Source organism: Varroa destructor, unplaced genomic scaffold (genome assembly GCF_002443255.2).
Source record: "Varroa destructor unplaced genomic scaffold, Vdes_3.0 BEIS01000002.1, whole genome shotgun sequence".
NCBI classification, from domain to species: Eukaryota; Metazoa; Arthropoda; class Arachnida; order Mesostigmata; family Varroidae; genus Varroa; species Varroa destructor.
In genome coordinates, this window is record NW_019211455.1 from 30,740,497 (window position 1) to 30,759,874 (window position 19,378).

At 40.1% G+C, this 19,378-nt stretch overlaps 2 protein-coding genes across 20 annotated transcripts in view; one reads left to right on the plus strand and one right to left on the minus strand.

Annotated features, from left to right (window-relative positions):
• The window catches only part of LOC111243887 (uncharacterized), a 66,685-nt gene that overhangs the window by 46,047 nt on the left and 1,260 nt on the right, over nucleotides 1-19,378 (minus strand). The window contains exon 1 of one of the 7 annotated variants that reach the window (XM_086978775.1): nucleotides 4,867-5,008. The exons of the other annotated variants lie outside the window; for them this stretch is intronic. Coding sequence (XP_086834901.1) covers nucleotides 4,867-4,900 — 34 coding nt within the window. The 5' untranslated portion in view covers nucleotides 4,901-5,008. Of the gene's footprint in view, nucleotides 1-4,866; nucleotides 5,009-19,378 lie in introns of those variants that run through there. 7 annotated transcript variants of the gene reach the window in all.
• On the plus strand, nucleotides 33-8,875 carry LOC111243888 (uncharacterized). Of its 13 annotated transcripts, XR_015320067.1 has the most exons (5): nucleotides 33-47; nucleotides 151-472; nucleotides 879-1,086; nucleotides 4,303-4,371; nucleotides 4,487-7,318. XR_015320067.1 is itself a non-coding variant. In XM_086978777.1 (3 exons), exons 1-3 carry the CDS (start codon nucleotides 2,802-2,804, stop codon nucleotides 4,545-4,547), a joined length of 366 nt encoding a protein of 121 aa, XP_086834903.1. In that variant the 5' UTR covers nucleotides 2,423-2,801; the 3' UTR covers nucleotides 4,548-7,318. The 13 variants fall into 13 exon arrangements, 1 of the variants encoding a protein (XP_086834903.1); XR_015320066.1 differs by having other exon boundaries at nucleotides 36-472; XR_015320068.1 differs by lacking the exon at nucleotides 151-472 and having other exon boundaries at nucleotides 37-51.

Consider the following 19,378-nt stretch of genomic DNA (forward strand, 5'->3'; position numbering starts at 1 on the left):
GCTGCAAAGCTGCCGAATCTTTTAGCTCTCGCAATGTATAACACTGTGTAGGTGCGCGATGTTTTTACTATGATAGCAAGACTATCTATCAGGGATTCAATTAAAATTCACTTTTTTACTGCATTTAGTAGTAAATGGACTTTTTTGCAGTTAATGGACCTGACGTTTTATGAATAATAGACCATCGGATGGCCTCTCCGTGGTAGCTCGGTGGACCCATTGTAGTTTAGGTTCGGACCGGGTATAGACACATTTCATTTCGTGCTGGGAGTCTAGTGGCGATACCGGGTGTCAAACTCATAACACAGAAGATCGAAAATACGAAGGCGACGTGTATATTTCAATAAAGGTCGAACATTTATATGGTTGCCCGTGACTATAACAGATGCTGTATTTAATAAATAGTTTGTCTCTCAATGTATTTTACTATTATCCGAATCACTGAACAACTGTACACCACACGAGTGTCAAAGTGAGTATAAGCATTGTAGGCACTACATTTTTGCTACTAGTCTCTCTTTGTTTTCACCCGCATCCACATGAAGTCTTATTACAAATCCTAAATACTAAACCTTAACTCCTGACTGCCCTATCATTGAACACCGTTAATACGAAAACTCATAAAAAAAAAGAAGCGCCGTGTTTCACTTCATTCACGTACCGGCAGCTTTTCAGTCTACCCCAAAAGCCGGTGAAGTATCTGGTCGACTAAAATTATACGAAGAAATATATGAAAAAAGTCAGTTGAATTGAACAGAAATGATTCCCGATAGCTGGCCTAGTTCGCTTAATCGTCACGGTAACAGCTGTAGTGGCCGCTTGGTCTCAGCTGAATCTTGCGGACATAAATAGTTACTTATTACTTCGGTTTGTTGCAGAGGCATCGATCCGTCTGTCGACTGGCCACGAGTATTCGTCGCAGGATGAACAACGAGTTCCAGCTGCACCCGCTTCTGTATCTGCGTATGTGCGACCGTATTGATAGTGATAGCCTATCAGATCGACGCTAGCCGTAATTTGCAAGAAGTAATCGGCTTTGTATGTCGCCATTTTGTGTTTCCATGGCACCGCAAAGCGTCTGCTTAGGTAAGCGGGCCACTGTCGAGGCGTAACACGTACTGCTAATGTTACTGTTGACACTTTATATGTGAGCTGGGGACGTCAAGCTAAGCTGCACCTATCGAGTTATTCCAAGAATATCGGAGTCCGCATCCCGCCTTTCATCCTGTACCCACGCGCGCACCAGTCAGTGTTTTTTACAGTATGAACATACGTCAATTATCGCACGTGGCGAACACGTTCATTAAAGTTGACGTTCCTTTGGAGAACGCTCGAGCTCCGTCTTATTGCCGCTGCCAGTAGCACTACTACGACCAGTATTACACCTACTAGGACTGTTTAGTCGAAGATTTTTTACCGTATAGGCAACCGGAACATCAATGGTTCCACCAGTCGAATGAAGGTAGCAGTTTGCTTTCATTGGGATTCAAGTGAGTTTGGTTACCGATATTCAATTGAAAACGTATGCTACTAGTATCGCATGTTGCTGAAAATACTGTAAAGTTTCTGCGCAGGCTTTTGTTTTTGTGCTGACAACATCACGTGACAGAGGAAGATCTCTAATCTTGTCCTTCCGCCGTCTAAACTAGCGCCGATCAATATCGTACTTCTATGTCAGCGTCGTGTACGCATCAGTTTACAAAATTAACTTATAAAATATCACAAATTTTAAGATCAGTATACTATCACTAAATGCTTCGAATCTATTGCCGAGTAAGAAGCATTACTTTAAACGAGTGTCTGTCTTATTTCTGGATTACCCGTATTCTTATGATTCCCAGACAAGCTACTACTGAATTATTACACGGAAACACTGCTGTTATTGTTAAAAACTTATATCTATTGCTCAGAGGCACATAAATCAATGAGTTCCTGTATCGCAGGCCTTTTCACTTTCGGCGAGATGAAATCCTTGTAGTACTCCTTGAATCCAGTACATATCCGCATATTGAAGTGGCTCATTACGACACAACGATTACGAGGACAGACTAAACTATTCAAATGGATCACCTTGATGTTAAATGTGCAACGCCAACTATGACAACCGATTGAAACCTGGTTTCTTACCGCGATGGGTTCAATTCTTTGTATATGCCACCAGAAAGGAACGATTGATCACGTCCCAGTGCAATACAGAACCGCAGCCCAGCGGTCGGATCTGGTCCCGCCAACATAAATAATTACTTCTATGAACAAACAAAAGCGCAGAGAAGAGGCACACCGTCCTTATTTTCAGAACAACTTAATATATTTATCTGTATATCTAAGGGGAAGCTGTAACTGACATATACTAGCCATCCGCAATGTTAAGATATGAAAGACGAACGATAAGATTACATGAATTTTTCATATTTCTCATGTGCAACGAACAGATTTGCGCAGAAGGCATTGGCCAAAGAAATACCCTAGCAGATACGATGTCGCATCTCTACATCGAACGTTGTTTAACGTTTGTTTTATCTATGAACACAAGCAACTGTAGCATGTGCATTATGTCTACTGAGATTGGAGCAGTGCACAAGGAACAGTTGTTTTCCAGTGTTCATACCATTAGTAGTAACACAGTCGAACGCGTCGGATAGCTACGTTCCATTTGACAAGCCATCTTGACGGCTGTCTAGTTTACGTGACATATTACATTCTACATACACGGCCAACAATCACTGGCGGCCTTTAACGGTTCTACATTTGCAACGATGCGAAGGAAGAACTAAGACATAAAATAGCAGATTGTCCCAGTAATGCTCCGCTATCTAGTAAACAGCCGCCAATCGAACGGAACGAAATCGAGTAGTGCCCCTACGTATAGCGTCCGTACATCTCATCGAGGCGATGTCGCTGTCCTCGAATGTTCGATCCTTCTGCTCCACGCGTCATTGGAGATCAGGCAAATGATCATTTCAGCCCATAGTGTGCGCCTTGTTCTAGAGAATGCTTGCGACGACGCGCGTGTCAACCTACCTAAGGATTCGAACATGTATACGTATTGTTTTAGTGTTGTAAACGAGTGATTCTGATGAGTCGGTGACTAATCAATACTATATCTACTCAATATCACTGTGACGAGATAGTGGTACAATTCTGTAGCTCATATGAAAAACCTTGTACTGTTTATTGGCCTAAATGTTTCAAGGTACACCTACCTGACGTAGAAGGACGGAGGCTCAGGCACGACACTACAACTGTATCCGCAAGTGACCTTGCCGTCTATATAGTCTGGACCGTTTGCCATACATCACACTTGGGGGACCCTCTTTCAATGGCAGATATACGTGCTTGACATATTGTGTCCTTCCAGTAGCTGGTGAAATAAACTGGGCATAGCACCATTTTTTACTGACCGGCGAAGGCTATCACTGGCGTCCGGACACTCTCGCTGGCAATCAGCCTCTCATATTGCTGACGTTCTTGACATAGTAAAGGTTCAGGGAGTGAAGCATGAAGGGCAGAGAAAGCGTCTAAAAAAAGTGCGACATTGGCACATTGATATCACAGGCTAACACTGTGGAAAGCTACGACAGCTTGTTATAGCCAACTAAATATAAGCTATACGAGTGAATTCATTCAATTTAGACAATCGTTGATCAGTATTTCGTCACGTGCCCCATGAATTATTGTACTTAATTGAAGGCACACACTTGATTAGCTTGCACCGAAATTAAACTCTATTGTCTTTTAATTTTTGATTGGTAAAATCTAGTGACTTCGTCGGAAACAGAAAGCCAACAAAGTGCTATTTGGCGATTTCCTTTTTGACCTGTGCCAGGGGGATCGATCTGTTCGATTTGAGAAATACATCCTCAATAATTATCAATAATTTGGATCAGTTTAGAGTACGAAGCAATTATATGTACGACTAGTTAAAGTATAATAGAATATATTGGGTAAATTTACGAAACACTGTAAGGCATTTGAAAAAATCCTTTTGTAATGTTTAATAATATATAATTATTAAAAATTGAACTCGCATTGCCACCTTTAACATGTTTAACAGCGAATTTCGTTTCGTTTGGGCAGTGATTTAGACTTTGTTTTCCACAATTAATTTTCCTATAACTTCTGTTCTATGTAGCGATGAAGTAATCTTGGAAACATGAACTTCTATCATTGCATCTATTTTTGCTGTTACTATGCCCATGACAACGCGACAACATGAAAGTCGCTATACCTGCACTTATTATATTCTAGTTATTACGCTTACGGAATATTTCTTTCTTTTTTTCGTTTTCCTTCTGATTTCAGATTAGAAAAAAGTAGGGGTTGCCTATTAGACATGTTATTATTACCAGACATGACAGCCAATGCACATTGGTAAGTGTATGCTCGATATTATCTTCTTTTTGATAGTGTTTTTTTTGACATACTCGTTTCATTCGTTGGTTCGATTTCTCACATATCCAACTACCTGCTCTTTACAAACTTTCAGCGGCATACGTTTCGCGCAGCAAGTGCTTCGAATCCCGATTGGCTGTGAACGGCATTACTAGCGCCACGGTAGCCGCCTGCAGCGCCATCAGCGTCGAAGTTCCAACTGACACATTACATACGATCACACACCGTTGAAATTGAAGAAAACAAACATCATCGACTATGCGATGTGATAGTAAATAAACCTAGTCTGTGCTGGCTGCCACCGCCACCGCTGTTGCAGTCGCCATGAGTAATCTATCACCTACTGCACGTGACGCAGTCGCTGACTGGGCCGCGCTGGTAGAATTTCGGCGTGCCTGTCATGAAGACGCAGCTGCTTTGGCCGACAGAGAAAAAAAAAGAAAACAAAGAAAAGCAAGAAGATTCGTTACTTGCCTTCAAGGCTCAAGCCTTTCAGCTGTGCCGGCATCCTTCGCTTCTGTCTGCTTGTCGCCAGTCCCACAGCTTTGCAAACCTAAATCCTGTAGCTCATCGAAGCGTGTTTCGTTTCGACGTTACTGGCTGCTTTGGCCATTAGCTTTTAGATGACTGTGGTAACGCTTTCACATCTGTTGCAACTTCACCAGCTGACGATGCTTAAAGTGCTTATAGGCTGCCGATCTGCAGTAACTATGGAACAAACAACAAAGGCACTTCTCCCTTGCTAATAGTAGTCGTTGCTAAACTGAGAATTCAACATAATTTTAAACTTACTCGAACTCCATGCACAAAACGATCACAGAAAGCAGGGAAAGCCCTGTGAGTTTACTCGAAGGAAAGATGAATCGGGAAAAAGTATCGTTCTTTTTCGTGTTTCCATTGTACGACACTGTACACGTCTCTGATGCATGCATACTTATGTGCATGTATGAGTGCCTGTGTGGGCTAAAAATAAGACGCTCCATCTTGAAAAGACCTGAGGCGTGACAGAGAATACTATTGCTACTTTTGGCACCGCATATAACGTATTACATAGACAACATAGGCTGACGATAAAACCGATACCGCTGCGAACTTGGAACGTTGCCATAACGTGAGCAGCATGATGATGTTTTTTCAGACAAGACCCTCTGGTTTGGTTTATCAGCAACGCTCTTCCAAGTGTGATCATCTACGACTGTTCTTTGATCCATTCAAAGGTGACAAAGTTGTGCCAGTCACTTCAAGCAGCATCAGCAGTTATCGTCGTCGTCGTCGTCGCCGCCTTTATTGCAGTTGTTGCCGCGTCTATTCATCAGCTGATCATTTCCTTTCGCAGGGCTCCTTTCTCCATCACTCTGCTTGTAGATAAGCCCTCCTCGTTCGAAGCAACATGATCATACGATTGTGCAACAATTGTTTCTGTAGAGGTAGTTGTGGTCGAGCGTTGGCTAAAGGCGTCTGCAGAATCGGTGATGACTGTTTATAGGACTGCCATTTATCGCCTATCGTTCATTTGCCTACTTTCCTGAATTCCTATATTGCTTTCCCGTAGTTACTGGGTTGGACGTCAATGTTTTGCCCTTTCCGTTGGATCTGTTTATGTGTTCTTTTCGATGCACAGTTTTCCTTCGGTTGTTCGGCGGTTGCGCCCGAGGCCATCTGGTGACAGATAGCGCCGGGTTTAATCGTTCCAGTGCTCATAGTAGAAGCAGAATTAGGGCCAGTGACGCTAGCAGTTGTAATTTGTATACTGAGATACAATCAAATCCGTTTGCCAGTTTCTATTATCGTGACACATTTTAGGCTGGCTCCTTTCATCACTGATGCTCTATGCGAGCACAGGCCCCGAAGGGGCGACGACCAACACTTCTCAGTTTTTCTATCTGCTATACTAGCACGCAAGTCTCGTGATCCAAGAACGCTGACAAAGAGACAGGTCTATCAACTGACTCGTCGATGGTAGTGATAGCGGTTACTTACCAGTGGTTGATATGAGACCATATAGATGGAGTTGGCGCAGAGAGGAAGGGCAATAAATGGTCCATAATAGCTGTAGCAGGAAAAGAGTAACAGCAGCTGAATTTTAAAATTAAGATTCTGGAAAAGACATACAGTGTTCGGAGGGCAGTTGCTTAGTGCCCGATGCCATTGCAGCCGCCGGAGGCTGTTCTAGAATGAGCGCCATGATGTCAAGGAAGAGGTCTGTCAACGTAGGTCGGTAGATACGTAGGTCGTTCATTTCTCGGTCAGTCAGTCATTTGCCTTCAGATCATTTTTTCTGCTTGTAGGCTTTCTGATGCTCATGCTTACACGTTTGCTACCGCTGTACATTCTAAAACTGGCTCTTTTCTATCTGATCTTTGTCCATGGTTTGACAATGACGAGATTACGTTAGATGTACATAAGAGTCATAAATCTGATGAGGTTCACACACGGAAACAATAAAACTGCCCTGACCTCAGCGACAAAGGCGCGAGTCCCTTACTGACGGTTAAGTAATTTATAAACCGCCGTTGTTTCAATAGGCTAAAATTTTACTACACATTACACTTTTTGGTGTCTTTGAAGCTACTTTGCTGCGCTACATGTCTGTTCGGCAAAGCGAAGCTAATCTCAATAAAACTTTTCCTTACAGGTCCTGAAGGTACTGCTGAGGAAACAGTGGGAAAAATAGAGACATATGTGTATATATTGTTTACGTTACGCTGTATCTGTACTACAAGGGTCACGTTTTTGTTGTGGAAGACTTCTAAACTCAATCAATTCGTCCACAAATTTTTGACGAAAAACAAGACAACCCTGCTTTTCGTCACCTTTGTTATTTGAACACGAAAAAAAAACACCCGTTTCTACTTACAAATATCGATTATTTCTATAATGTTTTTTTGTTGCTTGTTGTAAATATATCCGAATCGCTTCACCTTTCCGTCGTTGTATCAATTTGAGTTTCGTAGTATAAATAACGGGTAGGCACGGGCTAGTGACTGTGAGGAGCTTTCAATATAGTCGCAATTTATTAACAAAAACACCTTTCAGGCAAGCTCAGTTTTTTTCTACTGGACGTCCAAACAGAAAACAGAAACCTCGTTCTGGCGTTATGTTTACTCTTTCCCCCTTTTGTCATCGTTTTTTTTATAATCAGCCATCCTGTCAGCTAGTTCTTTTTCTAGCTCTAAACGCCCTTCACGCATCTCTTGCAGGGGAAATAGGTATACCGATGGTTTTGCGTCAGTATAACGTAAACTATGAAGCTATGTACTGCCTTTTCCCCGAACAACCTGGTTTAACACTAGTAGCTAACGGTACCCAAATAGATGCACTCGGTCGAATTGAACCGTCAGTGGATTTTCCAAAGCGTAGCAACAATGTAAGCCTGGCATGCAAGAAAAGATGTTTTATCCTATAGTATCTGGACGTATATGGAGATATCGATTCTGTCTAAAATGGACGTGCATGGAAAGTACTCTCTTCTCCATTTTCCTTCTAAAAAAAAGACGAAAGAATTGTTACATTTTCAGGTTCCAACAAACAAACAACAGAGATGGAAAGAGACAAAGAGGGGCAGAACGAATCGAAAGGATATATATATAGCGAGAGAGAGAGAGAGAGAGAGAGACGAAATTTTCTATGCAGACACTGGCTTATCGCGGCTGTTGCTGTGACGGCGGAAAGTAAAGCTCAAGCAACTGCAATGGTCGGCCGAAAAAAAAGCCAAAGGAAAAATGCTGGAACGTTTGTCTAAATGAAAGCAATCACAGGCTTTATGGAGCTGACCTCGATCATGCAGTAAAAAGCTCTACACTCTACGACGTGAGCTCGGTGCGGAAGGCTCAGAATAAAGTTCAAATTTATAAACACGATATGGAAAAGGAACATTAGAATATCGCATACCATATTTTGTATGAGATTATGGTCCTTGTTTAACACTATAGAAAGTTCGCATTCAATATTTCGTACGGTTAGCTCCGTTTTACTCATATTCAAGATACGGTCGATGTATCATTACTAAAGGAATAGAATGGAGTCACGACCACGCATATGTAATGCATGATTCTAATGGCATCGGAAGAGCGATGCACTTTGACTTTAGCTAGTGAGGACGATACAAAAGCTATCTTTAGTTACCAGAGCTGATCCTATCATATCTTGTGTACTATGCAATTTTATTAAATTGTGACAGGGCGTATTACATTATTGAGGAAATCTAATAACTGGACATCATACGTCAAATATACGCCCAAAATTCGAAACTAATATCAACGATGAATGAGCGTATCGCTTGCGTAGGTAGTATTTATGATAGATGAAGCATACGGAAAGGTAGAAGCTTAAACATATATTATTGCACACATTTTAAAGCTACCAGTCCATGCACGTATAGGTTCATGTATATACTTCTCCTAATCAGCAAAGCAGACCGCACACCAAACATGCATACTGCTAGTAAATAATTAAGGCTTAATAAAGGCGTTTTACTCTAGAATGGCTGTATGGTATCAGTGTAGTTAAGAAGAGTCCCCGGCAAGTAGTACGGCCGCATTCGACGAAGACAATGCAACGCAAGCTTGAAACCTCTGAGAACGTGACCGTTCAGAGAAGATTGATTCTCGACAGAATTTGATTTGAATCGCCGATCAAGTAGGCCGGAAGTTCCTATGACAGAGAATATAGCATAGATTAATCGACCACGCTGACCAATCATTGGAATAACACGGTTGGGAAAAGGGCAAGCTCGGACGAATTGCTTAGCTTTTTTTTCTCGAAGTTTTTCTAAATTAAATCTAAAATGTATGCCGCTATCTAACCCGTGTCCCATAACAACAGTAGCACGGCCAAAGCAGCCACTTCTTATCTACCTATGAACGAAAAGTAATACACTTGGAACGCCTATATTATATTTTGCTGTGGCAGGATTCTTACTAGTTTTAATTTGCCTTACCACTACCACTACCGGCAATCTCTATTTACATGATAGAACTGAAATGCTATAATATTCGACCCTGCAAATCCGGTCGCTCTACAGTCTTTCCTACTCTATAATATAAAGATACCTATAAATAGACTAAAAATAATAATAATAATATCTAAGATGGTTTAAAGCTCTGCCAAGGCAGAAACGCAATTCCGTATAGAACATCATCAAACAGCATTTTCGATGAGGCTCCAATAATTGAGTTTTTTTCGCTCACGCAAGCTATTATCCCTGCAACTACGATCAGACGATTGTAAACGTTGCTTTGTGATGCGGCCACGTGGCTCTAAGGTTTGATTGAGCGCTTTTGGACAGTCTCATGGCTTTTGCGTATTCCTTCATTTGAGTACAGAATTCCATTTCGTGCTAAATATTACCCGACGTATATGAAAGCATGTATCTACGAGCAGTGCAAGTCCGCGGAAGCGTAGACAGGACACACGATTGACCATGGTGCTGAAATACGTGGGTCGGGTCACGTGTATATTAATGCGATTGACCAATGCGATACACTGTATCACTGATACAAACTTCAAATCCAATATTATTGTCGGGGCATAACAATAAATCAATCGGATTAGTTTTTATCAATTATAAGTGATTAATATGTTTTTTCATTTTATTTGTAATGACTACTGCAGTGATATCACTTTTAATATCTTTATCGTCCTAAGCTCACTTGTTTGCATAGGATGAATTTCTTACACAATGCTAGTTACTTCTAGAGTGAACATGTCGTTAGGTAGTGACGTTGAGAAATCTTTAGGTGGTGAACGATGGTAATAAAAACGTATTTCAGGCTTTCAAACCGCTTAGGTATCTAGATGTCACGCGATTCTGTATGTGTACCAGAGGATAGTTCGTTCGTGGTATAAAGAGTCCCTCTTTACTCAGTTATACTTTAGTACCTTGTGGTTGAGCACTGTTACTTATTTATGACGATAACGACTTCGAACATATAAAAATTATGTAAAACGCCTCAAATGCCGCTTGTTTGCTTAAAATGTAGCGTTGGCGAAGGAAAAGTGCACGAACATTTCCTGGACTGAAAACATATAATCTTGAGCTAGTGACCATATGAGTTAGGGGCTGGAGCTTTTTAGCACTCACATGAAACTCCATGACCAGTCGTGCATAAAAGAAGTCGAAAATTCTCGTATTGCCCACCTGCAGCCCGACAACTTGAAATCATATTTCGAAATCCATTATATTCACTATGAGATTATATTCACTACTAAGAGTGCGCCACGTACGCTTACAGGATTCAAATTAAGCGTGACTGTCTGATCAGGTACCACCGTGGGCCAAAAGTTTCTTCAAAAGTTTTCACTTCACTTCCTTTACTTTTGTTTTTACTATATTGTACCCTCTAGCCACTTTAGTAGATGCGTACTAAAAATCTTTAACCTGTTTAGGTTACTGAGCATAATTCCGGTTAGTCTAGTTAGGTTGCTACGAGGGAATTGAGACTGTCTATGTCGGCTGATGGGAGACAGATAGATTCAAAACGGAAACACAACTTAAATGCATCGCTCTTTTGAGCATGAATATTATATCTTTGAAGTGGCCCCTACTGAAGTTGCTCATGCGGAAAAATCTAATAAGAGTTCCACTGGTTATGGCAGTAAATAGGGCTCAAATTTAAGGCGCAAACAATACTCCTTTCCTTATAAACGTTTCAACCTTTACGTTCGGTGTCGTCGTTGAATATCACTGCAGACGGCTGGCTCCCAGCACGAACCTAAGTATGCTTGTGCCTGCTTTCAAACCTAGAACACCGCAGATGTTCCTAAGTCCAATAGGGACGGATTATTACGTCCGTCTACTTGAAAATTGCCCGTCTAGATATCGTCTATCTAATAGATAACCCGTACATCCTTTTAGGATAAACGCTAACGGTTAGTACGACCAGCATGCAAAATACGTGCACATAATATCTTTTCCATAATAACATTTCCAGCGCTTAGTTACTTATGCTTTTGGCCAATGGCCCTGTCTGCCTTTCCTTTTCATTGATCCCTTCCAATTATATCGATTGCTGTACGTCCAACGCACAATGGGTGGTCTCAGAAAATGGTTTGCGATGATGGCGAGAGATGGCATGAGATAATATTCATTATCGTCTATCTCGGATAGCGGCACGTATGTCCCTTATGAACATCATGCCATCTCCTATACTAGAACATAGTAAAACAGATAAGATAATGAGTCGCGAAGTAGCTTAATGGCAGTAGTGGCAGATGGTGTAGGGGCTGTCGCTCTGGTGTTGTTCCGCCATGCGTAACAATATCGACTCGAACCGCGTAGTGCGTATGTGTTTGCTAAATATGTGTTTGCGTACCTCAGTTGCACCTTACATCGCTACTGGCGTGCGTGAGATGAAGATAAGACTTCCGTGTTATCTTTGCCCCTTGATTAAAATCGAACAGCGGATTCCTTCGGTGTTGCCCTGAGCCATCGCGATGAGCGGTCGACACACATGCATAGATAGGCATGAGATGCCCTCTATACTGCCAGAGTTGCTTAATTAATAAGTAGAATAGATCTAAATAGCGCACACGCATAAAACTCATGAGTGTGGCCATATGAGATCAAATAAAACGTTACCGTTTCCCATTAGTCCTAATGACTTGATCCGTTGGGTCACGGAATGGCCAGTCAAGGGGCAAATAGAATAATTATTAGATATTTATTGAAGAGGAACAGAAAACGGGCCCTATCTTTTCCTTTTCTTCACGGGTCTGTATTCGTAGAATCTTTTATAGCCGACCTTGTCCTATGCAAGTGAAATACCCTTTCGCAGGTATATAACTATTATTATATCTGAGTGGTACTAACACTTAACAGGTGCAAGAAAATTTACATCACTTAATCATTGTTACAGTAACAATAGGACGTAAATTCACGTACGCATCTTTAAGCGATTTTTCGTCGCTAACTGACGCAGCTGAAGTGTTTTCGGCATCAACCGATGCTGATATGACAGTGATAAATATATATATAAATATGTATTTATTTCGCTTCCACATAGCTCACCGTTACCAACGCCCAACTAGCCTTTTCGATGTGTTTCAGTGGATGCGAAACTGTTTCACCCTGTCATCTTGAGTTTCAGATCTATGCAGGTTTTTTATGCTTTTTTCTTCTTCTTTGATTCTTTGAAAAACGACGCAACGACTGGCAAAGATCTTCACAGGAATAGCTACTTGCACAGATACTGTTACTACCCGGCACTCTTCTACAGCACGAAAACTTACGGCAATTTCGAAAGCTTAAACATTTTCCATTTTTTCCCATTACTTGTATTAAATGTAAATAAATAATTCTATGGTGCATAAAACATGGGATGCAAATTAATTAAGTGTCCAGCATACAATTTTTTAGTACCCGAACGTCGTTGCGCTAAAACCCATATACGATATGAGTATGTATTAGTACTACTCCAAGGTAGAATCTTCTCTTCACACCCTAACTATTAAAATATATTTGAACGCCTACCTCCTAGAGATACAAATATAACGCATACACGCCATGACAGTTCAAGGCCGATTTTTTTTCTGGGGAAATCTCGCACTTATCTAATTATTATTATAATGTTATTGCACTTCTCTGCTTAATAGCAATCGAGAGTGATGCGGTAATAATATTTCCAGACTCTTTAAGTTTTTTTTTTGGTTCAATTTGTGTTTCATAGAGAGAAAGATGGTGCTTTGGAATATCCATCTGAAATTTTGCTAGACTTTATATAATGGCCCACTATATCTTTTCTAACAGTTCCGATTTCATGGGCGAGGTGTGGCAAGATATAGCTGGTCTAACTAATTCATGTTTTTAGGACGTAACTGCACATAGCAGATTTCCCTCAAGTCGAAATGAGCGCACCCTCAAAGTAAGTGTCGGCCAATAGAGGTCCTTGTTTTTTGACCGCCCTCCGCGTCGGCGATAAAGATTTTCTCGTTGGAGAGGAACCCAAGACTTTAAATTACTTAAGATAGTAGTTTATGGGAAAGCTTTGAAATTTCGCGCTATTACAGAGTAATTTTAGGACTCACTCTTATGATATAAGAAGTGGGCCTAAAGTCATCGTGAACTACGCCTCAAAAAGCCTCGAAAAATGAACTTAGAACAAACAGCCGTTTAGCGAAGTAGAATAGCTACAATATATTGCGACTCTGAAAGGCAACCAAATGCTACATATATAACCATTTTAACTAACCGTCAATACTTTCTTCGATCGACTCATTACGACACGGACTGTCCATTTTGAAAAATGTATCCCAAATCTATAGTTGGGAGTTACGAAGATAATGTCAACTATGTTTAACTGTTATCGTCTTCGTGTCCTTCAGATTCATAAAATTTCAAGTCTTAATTAAACAACATTAACAATGCACAGAAAACAGTGGCCGGAGCGCAACCATCGAAATTCCTTCAAAATCATCAATTTGATTTACGTGACGGTGGGGTCAGGCAAAGACACTTCGGTCTTCCGGTAAAAATTCAAGGAAAAGGAGAAGCGATAAATATCGTAATCATTTTCCGCTTGCTAGGCCTTGCTCTAGTTGGACCCATATGCTGACAGGTTTATGAAGTTACAATACAATGCGGTAGCAGACCCTACTGTAGTAAAAAGGGCGAACACTTAGTTATTGAAAAGCTACCATTTATTCAGTGACTGAGTGGATAGAATACGCTTTTAATATAACTTACACTATTACATGTAGCCCTCTTACATGTATCCAGGTGTGTTTTTGCCAGCTCTATGTTACGCCCAATAGGCAAGCAGATACTATTTGTAGAAGGGTATCGACATTGTCATGTTGATAGAATTCAAATTGTTGAAAGCAGTATCATGCCGGCTGTCGACTGATAGATTTCTATGAACCTTAAAGGTTGTCTTAACACTCCAGGTTTGTTGCTCTTTGATTATTATCGCAGCAGTAAATATTACTAACGGCACGAATTTTCCATTTCAAGCTGAACACTTGTCTGCGCGAATCTTGTTGAATCTTGGAATTACATAGTGTGGTATATGGTTTTAGATCTGCCCTTCTAATTACGCCCAACTATATGGAACAAAATCAATAGAACTCGAGGAAGACGAGAAGGACGCCATATTTATTTTTGCTCAACGATACTGACGTCTTTGTACAATACATAGCTCTATGACGGAGCAGAGCAGAGTTGAACTTCAAACAATTTTAACCGGCCCGAACTTATAGAATTTTTGACCTCTTAAAAGCAAAAAAAAGAACTTTGAATTTTATGTATAATAAATCCCCTTTCCTATATATAATATCGTTTATCGACTTTTATTCAATAGATTGCTAAGACATCTACCAGCATGTCTGTGACAACAATTTGTGGAACGTGTCACTCATTTGAGATTTAGACAACTGCAGATTTCAAATTGTTGTTAAGCTTGCTTTATAAACATCCGCAAGCGTCGAGGAGATACATTTTACGGAATACAATAAGCTTCAAACCTAACTAGCACTATAAGTACCTCCAATCAAACCGAAGGCTCTCTCCATTTCGAACGCATACGATACACTGTCGATAAACGTAAGATTTCACTTCAGAATCAATTTTAATCAAGCGCACAACTTTTCTGAGTCTCATTTACCACATCAACAAGCGTCAGACAACCTTAACGGTCTAAGTTAACTAACTAGTCTACACAGAAGGAAAATTCAGATTTACTAATATGAACCTAACCTTTAGGACAGCATCTGCAACGTTTTGTCGAGCAGTGTTCTATAGAGTTTAACTTTTTCTTGCATTTTATGCAGCATTCGCAAAGAGAAGACTTTTACGCTCAGAAATAGATTGTTAAATAAAGTCACGATCGATTGCACAGTTTAAGTTACCCCTGTACATTGAAGCCGTTTTTTTTTTACAAATCAAGTCAAGGTTCATTTTTGTGTCTAGTCAAACCAAATACAAAGAATATCACCGCTACCATTTTGACGCCTGTTGGCTAATTTAATTTTTGTTCTAGGCCTTTTGGTAAATTTTCGCATGTACTCAATTATCAATGGTAACTTAAACAATTCGGATAGTATGGGCGAATTAGGGATTGTGTCTTAGTTACTCGTGGTATCGTTTTTTCTAGTACCTCGTTTTGGTAACACGTAAAATTCCTAAATTACTTCTAAACTTACAAGTGCGTATTGCCTTACCGTGCAGCGAATGTGCCTATGCTTGACATTTTTATTCGAAATTTTATCTAACACCCTTTAACCTAGAGACATCGAAAGAAGCTAGCCGAACTTACGAGTAGAAGTTAAAATGAGTCGCGTTAAGCGTGTGCGTTATAGTCAACTTCGTCACCATAACGGATAAAGTCTATATATTCAGAAACCTATATATGCATGGTGGCTTGGACCGTTAGAGGTTCCAGCTGTTACGGGAGCGATACATAAGCCATACATGACTTGTGTGGATAAAATAATTGTACACTAATTGTACAATTATGTTTTGCACGCTAGTGAGCCAGATTCTAAATCGCAGGTAGGAAAAGATCATCTTTAAAGATGACTTAGCTATGTCCGTCTAATTTGTCATATAGGCAGTCAGATGCAATCGATTACCTGTCTTTTGTTACTTTGTAAATTCAAATATGTCGCAGCATTGGACAGTACACACCAGTATTTACTGCCCGCATCAGTGCCTAAGCACTGCGTGCTCGGATTGAGTGCCCACCATCGATTGCACCAATTTTATTGCATGCTAAACATTGACTTCTTCTTCTATTCAGGCCACTGCAGGTTTAAGAGCCAAAACAGACCTAATTATAGCGTTCCACTTCTCTCAGTGAAGTCAATAATTGTCGAAGATTCTTAGCACTATTCATAATTGACTTTTACGCAACCATGTAACAATTGACGGACAACTTCTTGAGAAGTTTCGAGCTAAAGCTTTTCTTAGCATAATAGGGTTTAAATTTCTCCAATTTCGCTATTTCGTTTCAACCAAACTCAGAGACGTAGGCAGGTTGTTTTTCAATAAGCTCTGTAATGCTTTGCAGTGTCTTGGAACTATAATTTTACTCACTCGTATTAAATCATTTAGCTGTTGTCCATCGAAAGCCCGATCAGTTGGTTCTATACGTCCGTACGACCCAGCTGAATAATTGCTTTGGGTGGAGGAGAGCGCTTTCCCACTAACGATTTTTGCTCAGTTGATTAAAAATCTGTTGTTGACTGTGTCAGCTACCGGGAGCACATATTAAGCCTAACTTAACAAGCCAAAGTAGAGCAAAAATAGATTGAACAATTTTAACAGTATTGGCTTAGCGATGTCCCACGAATGTAGCTCACACGAAGCGTAAATGAGCATCTCAATAATATTGTCAATATATCCTGGCACTTTTTTTGTATATCATGTAATTTTTCAGGTGCGTTTAATAGAGAAATCCTCCGATCGAAAGCTCTTCTTTCTATATAGCTACCAGCGATTTTTTGCTTTTAACAAAAGTAGAAAACTGGGAACATTAATAGCTGGTCGTTCATTGTCAAGGCTAACGATGACCTGCGAACTATATGATCCTTAATTCAGTCCGGCAGCATCCTTAAGAAAATTTTACTTTGGCCATTGTCCCTAGTGGCTCCGCGTAAATATAATATATTGAGTCAAATGGTTTTAAAATATGCTTATACCTAGGTAATCATAAAACCGGAAGAGATTGCCCTTTTTGGTTAAGTTCTTGCCACCTGAGATGTTCCAATAATATGAATGGATTCGTGAAAGTGTAGAATCGATAGCCTCTCTTCAGAAGATCATTTTTGAGATACTAGAATACTGTTACCCGTATCTTTTAAATAGTGCCACTTTTACTAGTATCAAGTTTGCCCTGAAGAGGCGATAAAAATGATTTGACAAATTTCATTTGACAAAATGTCCGAACAAAAATTTCAAGTTCATTCAAAATTATAAGATATCTTCGAAAAAGTTTTGTCATCCCTCCTGGTAAGAAAGAACCACAGTTAAAAGTCAACTTTGACAGCTATAGCACAATGGATCTGATGATGGCGAGAAGACGCACCTGGACGCCACAAGGGAACGAGTGTTTGTGACAGTCATATTTAACCTCTAAAGTACCCTGGTGGATATTTAGACCACGCACTACCTGTTGGATAATATTTTATAATAAATTGAACTCAAATGAGTAATCTTTATTCAAAGAATAACAGCTTTCAGTGATCATAGAGTGCGGACATAAATCGCAGATAAAATACCGCAGAAGAAATCATAAGTGGAGAATTGATCTCTCGATAAAGAACCATTAAACGGCAAAGCTTCTAGTTATATTGCAACCTAGTCAGGACTCTAATTTCTAGCTACTTGGTATTGATGCTTTCTCCTATATGACATATGTTCATGAAGGTAACATTGTAAAACGAATATTGAAGGATTAAATAATCCTTCAATGTTCGTTTCATAGCATAGTTTGAGAAGTTTATTACCCTCCAATAAAGTTCTTCGAATTGGGCGACAATGCTGACCAGCGATGTTTTCTTCTTCAGCTGCATCTATGGAAGCTGACAATCTTACAGAAAAAGGATTCAGATCTTTCAGCTAGTAAAGTTACAAATTCACTGCGTTTTGTCGAGTTTTCGATGTAATTCTTGATCAGAAAACCAGCGAAAGCCAATACTAGCAACACTTTTCTATCCCAATACCTGAACCACATTAAAATACTTTTCAACAAATTTCAGTCAGCATTTATGTAGGATGACATGAACATTGGGTACGTTTTCACTTAGGAAAAGACATGACTCAAACTTTAAAGAAGGCAATCGTCGAGGGAGAAACCAAAATTTCGTTTAGCTATTGAACAGAAGTCAGGAGCCTTGAGCGTTTACGAACTCACACCGTGCAAAATATTCCGTACGAAGTACCCTTTTATCAACTTGTTCAATTTATGTTTACAAAACGACTACGTTTAGAACTTGATACGTGAAAGGCCTACGAAGATAGAGATGTATCCAGTGTCGTTTTGGTAAGTCTGCTTTCTAACAAAGATTCAACAAGGAAACCGAATTCTATAGCAGAAGCCGTGCAAAAAACAATGGGAAAACTTGAACCTACGCTTTTCCTATACCAGGGTACAATACCTTTGAACATTTAACATATTTGAATATTTGCTTGTTGATGTCAAACGCTTAAATATTGGCTTAATCGGCAAGTTATTGTTCAATATTTATAATAATGATAACAATCTTTCCCTAATGCCCGTTCAGTTAAAGTTGATCTATCCATCGTTGAATGAATCGTTACACACCGTTACGCTGAGAAGGACGCTTACGCTGTCCTGAGTCCTGTTAGTGTATCGTCTGTTCCTTATCAAAGCCTTCAGTATGAGACGCGTTCGTCTCGTACCGAAGGCTTTAATCTCATTCGTTACGGTGCCACACTTCGCGACACTTTTTTGTATTCAATAGAATGGCAAAGACAGCTTGTCATATAAACCTTGCATTCACCAAGAGTTCTCACACTAACAACAGCGTAGGCTGTTGTCTCTAAAAATTCCGTGAAAGAAATTTTGAACTCGAAAGCGGGTATCGCCCTACGAGGATGAAAAACGAGGAAGTAAGGGTTGTGGTGGAAGCCGGTTCATCTCAAAACGCCCTCAGCTCTGGTATATGTAACTGTTACCTGTTTCAGTGAAATTAATAAGGTGAATCGTGATAATCGCAGACGGCCAGGGCGTCACTTCATAGCAAATAAACAACTGCAATAGCTCATGCAGTCTATTTGGTAGTCTAATGCAAATGTGATTCTGGTCCGCTCGACCACGGCTGAAATGCAGTGTCAGCAATTAGAGTAGATAACGAAAAAAAAAAGTCTGCGTGGTAAACCTCACATCGTAATGATTTCGATGAAAAAAATCCAAGCGTTCAAGCTGGAGGTTCTCTGTCTTCCACCATACTCGCCAGACATTGCTTCTACAAATGATTTTTCTTTCAAAATCTTGCTAAGTTTAAATTTCTACAGCACCAAAATAGATAA

Excerpts from the sequence above, each read along its gene's own strand:
- LOC111243888 (XM_086978777.1), top strand. The coding sequence starts at position 2,802 with ATGCTCCGCTATCTAGTAAACAGCCGCCAATCGAACGGAACGAAATCG. Across the intron at positions 3,038-4,302 it reads CTACCTAAGGATTCGAACAT|ATTAGAAAAAAGTAGGGGTT; the intron begins GTATACGTATTG and ends TTCTGATTTCAG. Across the intron at positions 4,372-4,486 it reads ATGACAGCCAATGCACATTG|CGGCATACGTTTCGCGCAGC; the intron begins GTAAGTGTATGC and ends ACAAACTTTCAG.